Source organism: Dasypus novemcinctus, chromosome 11 (genome assembly GCF_030445035.2).
Source record: "Dasypus novemcinctus isolate mDasNov1 chromosome 11, mDasNov1.1.hap2, whole genome shotgun sequence".
In the NCBI taxonomy this organism is placed as follows: Eukaryota; Metazoa; Chordata; class Mammalia; order Cingulata; family Dasypodidae; genus Dasypus; species Dasypus novemcinctus.
Window position 1 is genome coordinate 14,309,741 of NC_080683.1, and position 12,402 is coordinate 14,322,142.

Below are 12,402 nucleotides of genomic sequence, written 5' to 3' on the forward strand. Positions count from 1 at the left end.
CTCAGCTATGGATGAAAGGGCTACAGCAGAAATCCCCTCCTCAAGGAAAGTAGAGAAGCAGGGGACAAGAAAGGTCAGTGAGTATTCAGCATCCATAAATGAAAGTTTATTAGAAGACAGCCACACCCATTCTTACTTATGGCTGCTTTCAGACTCCAGCTGGTAGAACTGAGCACAATCCTGTTATAATCCTTGCTACTTCCATTTGAAAACGTGAATTTTTTCCCAACCTGATTCTTTTATTTGGCAACAATTTGGTTATAACACAAATTCCATGTTTGATAATGTGCAGTTTTGTCCTTGAGAAACACTAGGTGAACACAGAAAACTGCATCCAGTTGGACTGAGCAAAATGCACGAAACACCTTGAACATTCCCCAGCCATCTCAGCTCATGGCACACACTGGGAGCCACACCTGACCACATCTAGTATTGAAACTTTCTGATTTCAGATCACACTTCTACCTTGTCACAGTAATTCACAAGCTGCAACCCTTCCCACATCTGCAAGCAAACCTCCAGTATCTGCCAAGATAATGAGCCATATATAGTGCAGTAGTTGTGCTTTCTTAACCATTTGATATGTGTAAAATTGCTACCTCTAATTTAGTTTCCATTTTTTAAGAAAAGTCACTACAATCTTGAGTGTTGTGCCTCCAGCCGCATTTTTCCCTTAAGCCCTATTCAGATTCCATGACTGTGCATAGTGCAGTGATTGTTCTGGAACACCTGTCTCATTACAGCAGAACTGACGATTTGGGTCAGAGACCATATAGCCCACAGTGCCTACAACCTGGCCCTTTAGAAAAGAGCTAGCTGATCCCAGCTTAAGTCCTTTATCTCAATCCATGCCAGAAATGGGCCTTTGCACACACCACTCACTACCCAATCCAAGAAGCCAAGGCCAGTTTTTTTCCAGAATCTTTATTAAGGTAACGTGATGGTCCTGGCCACCAGCCTGGACCTTTTGGCCATAGGAAAGACCTGTGTCAACAGGGCTTGCCTCCCTCTCCAAGACAGTGGGCTCAGTCACCTCCAGGGCATCCCTGCTTCATCCCCACGGGAGGAGCAGAGGGCCAGTGGGAGAGGAGGACGGCATGGCCCCACCCCAGGCTGTAGCAGCTCCTTGGCCACAAAGATTCTCTAGCAAGTAGCAGATGGGAGGGGATAGAGCAACCACCAGGGTTACCACCACTTGTAGGGTACACTGGCCCCACCACACCCTCTTACAGTTGTATACAAGCAAATTAATAAATTAACCTCTTCCTTCAGCACTGACCCCTCTATTACACAGGAGAAGCTGAGCAGAAGCAAAGCAAGGAGGAATTCGTTGGTTCTGGCCCCTCTAGGAGCAGCTGTGAGCACAGCTTATGCAGGTGCTTCCAAAGTGTGGTGAGAGGAGCCATCCAGACTACTTCCCCTCCATGTATCTATCAGAGTGTCTGAAATTTCATCTTTAGAAGGACCCCCATCCAAATGCAATAACCCTAGAAGGGGCAACACCTTTGAAAGGCACTGAGGCATTGTGGCAGTTGAGAACTTGAGAACCCCAGAGAGGAGCCTCAAAAAGGAATGCTGGTATATATATTTTATCTACTTCAATTTTGTCCTTGACCAGCCTGGACCACCCCTAGCTAGTGAGAGAAGGAGCTGGTCAGAGGCAGGGGTGGGGGTGGGGGGGCCTGACTTACCACCCAAATGCAGCTGGTCTGGCCCCTTAATGCACAATGCAGGGATGGGCAGGACCTGGCCCCTTCGGCTTTGCAAGGGGCAAATAGGAGCCCGCTCAGGCTTCAGACATGGGTGGCGTGGTTCATTCCTGGAGGGCAGAGGTGGGGGTGGGAGGCGGTGTCCCCTCCTCTGCTCTTGGTGGCCACTTGAGGGGCCCTTTCCAGGGCTACAGGTGGATAGCTGTGACATCTGTGGGAGTGCTGGTCTGGCTGGGCCCCTGGCTGCTGGAGCCCCTGGGGGCTTTGGGCACTGGACTGGAGCTGGTCTGGGCGGCTTCCCTGAGACTCTCTCTGAGTGCAGCTTCAATCTGCTCCTGGCAAGCCCGCAGGCAGTCCTGGGAACATGGAACAGTGAGGGACCAGCTGGGTGGAACAGAGGAAGGGCCACTTCCCTCCCCTCCCCCGGAATGAGTGTCTGACAGCAGGTGCAGGGGACGGACACCTTCCAGTGCACAGGGAAGTTTGGGGAGGTTAGGCCACAGCCCAACCCCAAAGATCGACCTTCAATTCTCAGAAACTGGCAAGAGGATGTGGCAAGAGGGTGTGAGAGCAGCGCTGCATCCGACACCGAGTCCCCCACCCCCATTCCAACAAACCACTTGGCAAAGAAAGAGCATCCAGGAACAGTGCCCTTAACCCCACCCAACACACGAGGTCGTCTTCAGAGTGAGGCAGGAGATAAAAAGCCACACAAGCCCCATGCTTTGGGGGCCTGAAACCAGGAGTCAAGTACGGCTGGTGGTGGATGCCCCCTCTGCTGGAGACTGCGGGTATAGCGCCCGTACACTAGTGGACCAGCTGCCACCCAGCGCCCCCAGCACTCACCACTTCAGTGCCCGTGATCCCTGCCAGCAGCTCCGTGAGTTCGTCTCCAGATATGGAGCAGGCACCCAGGCCTTGCACCGCAGCCCCGATGCTGCCTGTTGCGATCATGGACGGTGGGTACATAGCAAAGGTATAATCTTGGAAAGAGTAAGAAGGAACCATGAGATAAGAACTTCAAGTACAACCGCAAACATAGATTTCCTATTCTCCAGAAAGTGCCAAGCAGCATGGACAGAGTGGGAACATATTGGAAAAGCCCAGCAGGGGGTGTTGTAAGACATCAGCAAGGGAGGAAGGCAGGAAAGGGCCTCTTTCCTAGAGCTCAGCCTCAGTGCCATCCTTCCTTAGTCCAGGGCCGCCCACAGGTTACCGGCCAGGGCTCAGGGACTGAGATCCTCCCTGGTGTAGAAACACAACTAGCTAGGGTCGAGGAACCTGGGTTCCGCTCCCACCTCGCTGAGACCTGGGGCGAGACACAGTCCCTTCGTAAGCCCTCGGTCTCCCCATTTACATGAGATCCTATATGGCTCTGATTATGTTCTGCTGCTTTTCCCTACTGAGTCTGGGGTTCATCGAGGATATAATTTTCCCAAATCAATTTTGAGAGGTATATAAACTGGAATTTCCTAGTTATTTCACCCTTCCAAGTCTTCTGATTTTTTGATTTGGCAGAAACCGACGCAGGGGTCTTACCTGTAGCACAGAGGGCCAAGAAGGTCTGGGCATGCTTTTTGACCAAGGCCTGCCGCTCATGGGGCAGAGAGAGCCGGTGCAGAATCAGGGCCAGGAAATCATGGGCAATCACAGCAGCCAGGTCCCACTTGAGCTTCCCCAGGACCAGCACCTCCCAGTCCTGGGGTTTGGAGGAGAGGGTAAGGTCAGTGGCCAAAGCAGGGAAGCAGAGGCACTAAAGCCCAAGTCTCACAGGGAAGGAAGCCCAGCAAACTTGAAGCTCAGGACCCCAGCAGTTCTGTTTCCGGGCTTAGGGACTGGTACTGCAGGGGGGGCGTTCAGGACAGGGAGGAGCTTTAGGCATCTACGGGTCATTTACTAGGTGTCAGCACTTAAGGGCTGCACATGGATAATCTCTCTTAATCATGTTTGGTTATCTCTTGGGGGGTGGCAGGAAACTAATCATCCATGCCTTCTCCAGATTTCATTCAGGGCTCCAAGCACTTCTACAAGAGGGCTGAAAGACAAGCCTGCAGCAATAGCATCATTATGGACTTGAGGATCCTCTGGGATAAAACGGAAAGACTCCATAACCCCAAAGATTCATGAAAGGGGAGAGCACTGGTAGCCCCTCTCCCAACTCTGCATCCCAGCTGAGTCCATACCCTCTTGAAGAAACGGGATGGGCATGAGACCACATCTCCTGTGACAGAGCCACTCAGCCTCTCCTGAAGTTCCTCAAAGGGAAGGTTGCCCAACCCAACCCACATCCCTTTGGTGGGACATTGGGGGTGGGTCCTGGGGTATAGTACCCTGCCCCCTTGAATAGGAACCCAGAGAGTGCTCACTGTCAGTTGAGTCTCAGGAGAGGTAGAGGCCAAGCCAGACAGGAGGGTCGGGATGATCCCGGAGGGACCAACCTCCATCCCCACCTGCTCAAGCCTATAGATCGTGGCTTAGTCCTGGACAGAGGCTGGGAGCCCCACCCCAATCCACTTGTCTGGGGTTCCCAGCCCTGGCCTCATTTCCGAGTTGCACACATGAGGATTTCTTCACTGTTTTATCTCAGGAAGGAACTCGTGGGCTTGACTCCTTACTGAGCAGAACTGGCAACCCCACCCAACCTCCTCCAGGCCCCCAGCCACAGCTGTTCGCCTCTTGGCCCAAGCCTAGAGGTCATCCTCCCAAATCAGTCCCAAACCCCTCACAGGGCCCACAGTGAACAGCTTGCCCTTGAGCGAGAAGCTGAGCAAGGAAGGTAAGAGGTCTTGTCTCAGTGGCCAAACTCCTAACCCAGGAATGAACAGGAAGCATCCAGCCTCCAAGGAAACATCTGGAAGGCAACGCCGAGTGGGGCACCTTAGGGGTCCTGGGTGAAGGAGGGCGGACACCCTGCCCTGAAGCAGAGGCAAGCCCTGAAGATCCCAATCCTAGCTTGGCAAAGAAATACCCCTGTGAGCACTTAGCAGCAGTGGCTGGCAGCTTCTATCATATCCCTGGCCTTCAAAGGCAACCTGGCATAGCTAGAAGACCCATAGTCCAAACGCATCTGCTTCAGTGCAATGCTCAGGCAGGATACTTCCTTCTTTGGGCCTCCACCTTTTCTGCTGCACAAGGATTTGGACTGCCTGGAATTCCCCGAGGTCCCTTCCAAGTCTAACCTTCTAGGAAGTCATCTGCACACTCCACTCCCAGCTCAGCCAGAGGGAATGAGGCAGAAGTGCTTCTGCCTATTCTGAAAAACTTCCCTCACACAAAGACACGTATCATCCCAGTCTTTTCACAAAAGGGAACTCCTCTTCTACCTTCCAGCCCAAACCCCTCCAAAACATCTTGCTTGCTGACCCTAGAAACCAGCGCCACCTTCAGACTTGCCAAAAACGACCAGATTCATCACAAAGAGCAGTGGGGCCTCCCGGATTCCCGACTCTGGCCTCCTACTCCCATCTCTGAGAACTACTTGGCAGGAAGAGGAATCCTGTTCCTCGATTCACAGCAGTCAGAGGCCCCAGTACCCTGGCTTCCCAGCCAGCCAATCACAGCGGCCTGCAGGCTGCCCTCCTCCCCGGGAGATGGGGCCCAGAGACTTCTCTCAGGGTCAGAAGACTTGGCCAGTCATAGAGCCAGGTGGAAGAAGGTGCCAGCTCACCCCCCCTCTCCACCGAGCCCCCAGGAAATGATCTATACACCCTAAATAACCTCTTCCAGATTCAAGCAGCTCCCCGACCTCCCCCCCGCCCCCAGGCTCAGCAGGGAAAAAGAACTGGGTGACTCTCCTGCCCAGTCTCTGGAGGCGTGCAACCCCATTTATCAGCAAGAGGCCCAGGGAGCCACTTCCCAAACCACAGGGGTGACAGCAGCTCCCCACAGGGTTATGAAAGACCTTGGTCAGAGTGGGTGGGCCCGGGAGGGGGCATCATTATCACATCGGAAGCAGCTGCAGCTCGCCTCCCTGTCTGTCCCTCAGCCCAGGCCTCTGGCTAAGGGAGAAAGGGGGAGATGTTTCTACCAGGCTCAGAGCAGCTGCTCAAGTTCCTCAGAATGAGGACAGAGAATGGAGGGTCAGCAAGGAGCTGTCGTCATTTTCTGGGATTGAAGGGGAAGGAAAGAAGGTGGGATGAAGCACCTTGACCCATACTCCCGGAGCAATCAGGGTCTGGCTTTAATCTGCTCTGGGAGGCTTTTTTATCAAAGTCCACACCCCGATAAAGACTCGACCAAGCGGCCCCTCCCCCACACGGAGCACATTCCGCCCCCCTACTCCAGAGGGGGTGCGCAAGCAAGCACACCCTTCTGCGGCCAATAAACAACTGCTGGTGCCTACACCCAGAGGTGAAGTACTGCAGTCTGAAGACAGGCAGTTTTACTCACCCTACTAGGGGGAAGACCAGAGAAGAGTGGCGCCCCCTGGAGGTCGGGAGGAGGGGGCTGGTTCCTGGTGGCAGCCCAAGCCCCGGCTGAGGATACCCTGACCACCATCCACTGCCCCATCTCTCTTTGCCACCGGGAGTTCTTCCCAAAACTAGCCTCGCCTCAAAGGTTTTACTCCCTGGAGGGCTAAAAGCCTCAGGTCTTTTGCTCTCCTCTCACTGGTAAGTGGGAAAGTAGTGGGAGAAGGGGAGGGCGGGGAGGGTACCCACCCGCAGCTGGCGGGGTGAGACGGAGTGGTCGGTGTAGATGCACAATTTTTCGATGGTTAGGGGCGTGGTCTCACGCAGCTTGGAGGCCAGCAGCATGCAAACCGCACCCAGGAGCTGCAACTGCGCCTTACAGGTGGGGACGCAGGACAGGTAGCGATCCAGGTAGTTCATGGCCAGGGGGAAGACTTCCTCCTCGCAGCGCTGCTCCTCACACACCTGGGGGAGGGCGCACAGTCACTACGAGGGCAGGGGTGAAGAAAGGCAGCTGCGCTATGGGGGAGGGGCGCGGGGGGGTGAATGGGGAGCAAAACTGGGAGGGGGTAAGGTCTGTACAGTGATCACCGGGAGCAATACAGAGGAGGCTGCATCCTCCCCAAGGCGTCGCTCCTCATTTCCTCTGCGTGGCCTCCTCCCCCCTCCCGGAGGGGGAGGCCGGAGGAGCCCTTCTTTCAGTGGGTCCCTTTCCTAAGACTCCGACCCGAGGTTCCCCTCCCCCACAGCGAGAGAGAACGGAAGAGGCACCCACGGTCGCCGGAGAGCTGGGACCTTCCCCCAATTACCATCACCCACGGCACACACCCAAAGGAAGGGAGGAGACTCCTGCCGCTGTCTCCCGCACTTTTCGTTTCCCTGTCGGCCGGAACAGTGCGCGCGCCACCCCCACCGCCTTGCCCGCCAGAACCCCGCGACAAGACACAGGAACCCGCGCCGGGGCGGGGGCGGACGAGTCCAGAGTTTTCCAGACTCGCTCTCCCGAGGAGACCGAGCGGGGGAGGGAAGGAGACACCGAGAGAAGAGCCGGAGGGGAGCGGATGGCCCTTATCCCGCCCTCCGGGCCCGAAGAGACGAGGGTTGGGGAAGTCGTCGGCAGGAATCGATCATGGCTGGGGAAGGGAAGGGAACACCACGTAGGTGGCCGGCTAGGGTGCCGGAGTGGAAGGCCAGGCCCCAGAGGTCTGGGCCGCCGAAGCATCTTCCCGATTGTGGTTGTGACCGAGAGACCCCACCAGGGCGGCCCCCGGGACGCCGGGAGCCGAGGGTGCGGGGGAGGGGGAGGCCTGCCCGGGAGGTACCTCCAGCATCCAGTATGCCAGCATCTTCCGCATGTGCGGCTTGATCTCCCTCTGCACGCACTGGAAGTAGGAGGCGCGGGGCACGTAGCGCTCCTCCAGGCGGAGCAAGCTCTGCAGGACACGCTGGTCCCCCAGCAGCCGCGGGTCCGGCCCGGCCCGGGGCGCGTGCCGGGTGCCCTCGCAGCACAGCAGCTCCATTCTCGGGCAGCACACGGGCAGGGTGCTCGCGAGCCAGAACGCGGGCGGCGGCCGGGAGAGCGTGGGGCGCGGGTCTGGCGCTGGCGCTGGCACTGAGCGGCGGAGCCCCAGCCCGCGCGCCGCCCGCCCGCGCGCGCGCCGCTTCCCTGACAGGCGCCCCGCCCCTCGCGACGATGTAGCAACCGTGGAATGCTCCTCCGCCGCGACGCCCCAGGAGGCGGGGCCGCCCGCGCCCCCGACGCGAGCGCCGGGCCGGCTCCCCCGCCCCCTGCCCCGGCGGCAAGGACTTCCGGGCGCCCCAGGCCCTCCGGACCACCCCGGGGAGAGAACTTTCTGGGAGGTGGGCCTCTTCCCCTTAACGGGGCCTTCTCGTTTTTGCTTCTCAGACTCTAATCGTCAAGGAGAGAACTTGATCTCCAAAGGTTGCTCATTCATTCCTGTATTCATTCATCTTACCCTACCTTCACCGGCTGCGTGCTCTAGGAACTAGAACAGGTAATAGTTCTTACCGAATGCGGTTGTAAGCACTTAACATGTAACATCTTATTAAATGCTCACGAAAACTCTGTCAGGTAGTATACTTATAGACGAGGAAACTGAGGCACAGGGCGGGTATTAAAGTCGAACAGCCCGTGACAGAGCTGGAACTGGAAAGCCAGCCCTCTGGCTCCAGAATCTATGCTCAACACCACTGCTACTCAAAACTGTGGACCCCAGACCAGAAGCACCAGCATGACCTGGGGGCTGGTTAAAATGCAGACTCTCAGGCCCCACCCCTGATCTGCTGACTCAGAATCTGCATTTTAACAAAATCCCCAGGTGATTCCTGTACCCAAGAAAGTGTGAGAAGCCTGGTCTAAATCAGCTCATTATAAAAATACAACAGGGTGGAAAGGCCTCGGTTCAAGGCCTCACCTTGGCATTAAGTTGGCTGAGTAGCCTTGGACAAGCCCTTAAAGTCGGTCTTAGTTTCTCTTTTGGTGAAAACGTGGGCAGAGGAAATAGATCCTCACGGAGGGAGTTTCTTGTTCAGACTCTATAAAACCTGCCAGTTGCCATTTCTTCTCCACCTCCCAAACTTCGGGTTACTTTGTTGTTTTCTCCAAAGCCGGATTCCACAGGTCCAAGACCACAGTCCCCCCATAATGCTCCACATGAGAGAAGTCTTTGGGGATCCCTGCCTTTCCTGGGGACCCTCATCACTTAGGAGACACCAGCAAAGTGAGTTATTAGAGAAATGACACTGTAGAGGAAGTAAGTTCAGTGCAAAGCATTTTCTCTATGAATAATTTTTTTTATATAATAAATTCTATTTTTCATGTCATGGAAATATTCATTTGCATTGTAGAAAACTTAGAAAATACTGATTAGCCACACAAAAAAAGGGAAAATAATAATCACTTGTAATTTCACCATCCGGAGATAATCCTTTAAAATGTCTGTTTATTTTTCTAATCTTTGTTCTAGGAATAAACGCACACATATTTGTAAAAATGGGATCATCACAAACTGCTTTGTAAGCTACTTTTTTCATTTAAAATAAACCGTTAACACTTTTCCATGTCAGTAAATATCATAAAACACCATTTTTAAGAACTACATAGAATTCCATTGGGTGAATGAATCATAATGTATTTTGTCAAATGGATATGTGTATTGTTGGAAATTTAGGGTGTTTCTAGTTCTTCCCTATTAGGAAAAGAAAGTACTGTAAAACATTTCTGCAGTAATGTCTTTGTGCACACTCATGATTATTTCTAGAAGTGGATTAATCTCTAGAAGTGGCATTTCTCAATCTAAGGTTATGAAACATGTTAAGGCTTTTGATACAATTCTTAAAGATTACCAAATTTCCCTCCTGAAGCGTGAACCAGTCCACTCCCACTAACACTAGATACAGGCGTGCCTCCGATATATTTCGGGTTCAATTCCAGACCACCACTATAAGGCGAATATCACAATAAAGCAAGTCACACTCATGTTTTGTTTTTCCAGAGCATATAAAAGTTATGTTTACATTAAACTATAGTCTATTTAGTGTGCAATAGCATTATGTCTAAAAAACACTACATACATACTTTAATTAAAACGTGACAGACATGAGGTGAGCACGTGCTGTTGGGAAAAATGACACCGATAGACTTGCTCGAGGCAAAGTTGCCACAAACCTTCCATTTGTAAAAAACACGACATATACGAAGAACAATAAAACGAGGTATGCCTGGGTGTCTGTAAAATATCTTTGCCAAGTGGAAGAGCAGTTTATTAGTAATAATAAATATATTTTGATATTATTAGACTTATGGAAATTAATTACATATTCATGTCCTCTGCTCATTCTTTTATAGGGATATTTGTTGTTTCCTTATTGATTTATAAACTCTGATTACATTTTAACAGTATTAACCCTTTGTCATATTTTTTTCTTTATCATATGTCTTGCAAATTTTTTTAGTTCATCGCCATTCACTTTTAGTTCACGGTGGATTTCTTTTTTTTAGCAAAGAGGTTTTTATTTCTGCTCTTTAAACCTTTCCTTAATGATGTCTGCCTTTGAATTCTGCATTCCCCACCCTAAAATATATAAGTACTAGAAGAAAATGTAAGGGATATTTATAGAGGATTTTTTTTTTAAATCAACAAGGGTGCTTATTGAAAAAGGAGATTCCTGGACTCCTCTCCAGACCTCTCTTCAAGTCTGGGATGAGGCTCCATATTCTGCATTTTCAGAAGTACATACAAAAGAAGTTTTTCTTTTAAACATGTAACTCTTTACTTATTCAGTGTATCTTTTATTTTTTTTTAAGGTTTATTTGTTTGTTTGTTTGTTTATTTCTCTTCCCTTCCCCCCTCCCAGTTGTCTGCTCTCTGTGTCCATTCGCTGTGTGTTCTTCTGTGACTGCTTCTATCCTTATTAGTGGCACCGGGAATCTGTGTTTCTTTTTGCTGCATCAGCTCTCCATGTGTGTGGTGCCATTCCTGGGCAGGCCGCACTTTCTTTTGTGCTGGGAGGCTCTCCTTATGGGGCACGCTCCCTGCATGTGGGGCTCCCTTACCCGGGGGACACCCCTGCATGGCAGGGCACTCCTTGCGCGCATCAGCACTGCGCATGGGCCAGCTCCACACGGGTCAAGGAGGCCCGGGGTTTGAACCGCGGACCTCCCATGTGGTAGGCGGACGCCCTAACCACTGGGCCAAGTCCACTTCCCCAGTGTATCATATTAACTGGAACTCTAGCTTTATTTTTTTCAAAAGATTAGCCAGTGTATCCCATGGCACTAATTTACATGCTCTTCATCTCACTCATCTCCCTGTTATAATCATCCCCAGGCTTGAGTCTTGCATTTTAGATGATGCCTTATTTGGATCCTTCACAGTCAGACTTCCACTGGGAATTAACCCTCAGAATTCCTGCTGCTTTTGTCTAAGGAACCTCATCTGGTCTTTACCCCGATATGAGGCACAAATTGCTAAGGAAGACGCCAAAAGCGCCTTCAGTTTCAAATATTCACTGCCCTCCATTTCTAGAGGCCTTCAACTACAGCAAGAGGGATGGAAGTAAGATAGGAGAGAAACTCCAGTTAGACAATGATGTGGGAAAAAAGAAAGAGAAGCCGAATTCCTCTGCAGACTGTTAAAAACAAGGCAAGGGGGAGAGATCATAACAGGGCAGGTCCTCTCATTGCCCTCCCCATCTCCTCAATCCACCATTGGTTACTTCATTTTCTCCACCTGAAGCATCCTCTCCACTCAATCTATTTATTGATGCTTTCAGATGCAGCTGGGGTCCCGCCTCCTCCAGGAAGCCTTCCCAGAACAGACCCTCTGGCTGTCAGACTCCTGCAGATCCCACTGTAAGTGCCTTGGTTCTGGATATGTTTTCTCTTCCCAGCCAAAGGGTAAACTCCTGGAAAGGGGAAGACAATCCACATGTATTGAGATGCAACTTTGTGCCAAGCACTGGGCATTTGCAATCCACCATCTCATTTCACTCATCCCAACAACCCTCTTGGGGTTGTTTGTTTTCAGGTGGGAAAACTGAGGTATAATGGAATTAAGTGACTTACTAGAGGCCGATTTAGTTCCTCCAAACCATAGCCACTATAGTGCTATTCTGACTCCCCCGTGTGCTAATTGCTTCTGCCTCCTCTGCAGGACCGAGCACTGTGCCGTGGCCACCAGTGAGAAGAGCAGCCTTTCGTGTTGTGCTTGCTATGTTCCAGGCTCGGAAGAGACCTGATAACGCAGTAAATCATCTCATCTTCACAACAGCCTTAGGAGAAGTATACTATTACTGCCCCCCATCTTAAAGAAAAGGGGACCAATACAGTGGCGACGGAAGCTGCCCAAGATCACGCAGCCAGGAGGTGGCTCAGGCAGGATTCAACCCAGGCAGCCTGCCTCCGGAAACCATGCTCTTAGCCACCTCCTGAGGCTGCCTCTCATGCTAGTCCCTCCGTGTGTGCTGATTTATTAACTGCGGAGTTATTAACTGACGGAGGGGCACGAAGAGGCGGCCCAGTCCTGGAAGGTGGGGTGTGTCCATACACCTGGGAGAGGGAGCTCCCGGAGAGCAAGTCTTCTTGAGGGATACCTTTGCCCCAACACCCTAGCCGGGGCTGCCATGCCTGGAGTTGGGCTCTCATTCTGGAGTCCAAAGTCCAAGGAGCCGGCTTTCCTCCAAGAAGGCAGGGAAGATGGACGAGGGCAAGGGCAGAGGAGCTCCTGGGAGGTCTACCAATTACCTTCACCCCAAAGGAATAA

The 12,402-nt window shown here is 52.2% G+C and overlaps 1 protein-coding gene and 1 long non-coding RNA gene across 2 annotated transcripts; one reads left to right on the top strand and one right to left on the bottom strand.

Annotated features, from left to right (window-relative positions):
- Nucleotides 1-82: 82 nt before the first annotated feature.
- Nucleotides 83-7,792, bottom strand: CCND3 (cyclin D3). Its single transcript, XM_004462834.4, has 5 exons — nucleotides 7,441-7,792; nucleotides 6,368-6,583; nucleotides 3,249-3,408; nucleotides 2,556-2,692; nucleotides 83-2,065 (listed from the first exon to the last, which is right to left on the bottom strand). Exons 1-5 carry the CDS (start codon nucleotides 7,636-7,638, stop codon nucleotides 1,898-1,900), a joined length of 879 nt encoding a protein of 292 aa, XP_004462891.1. The 5' UTR covers nucleotides 7,639-7,792; the 3' UTR covers nucleotides 83-1,897.
- A 170-nt stretch (nucleotides 7,793-7,962) lies between these two features.
- On the top strand, nucleotides 7,963-11,862 carry LOC131280375 (uncharacterized). The gene is made up of 3 exons (XR_009187873.2): nucleotides 7,963-8,133; nucleotides 11,414-11,492; nucleotides 11,794-11,862. It is a non-coding gene; the product is annotated as an uncharacterized lncRNA (long non-coding RNA).
- Nucleotides 11,863-12,402: the final 540 nt, after the last annotated feature.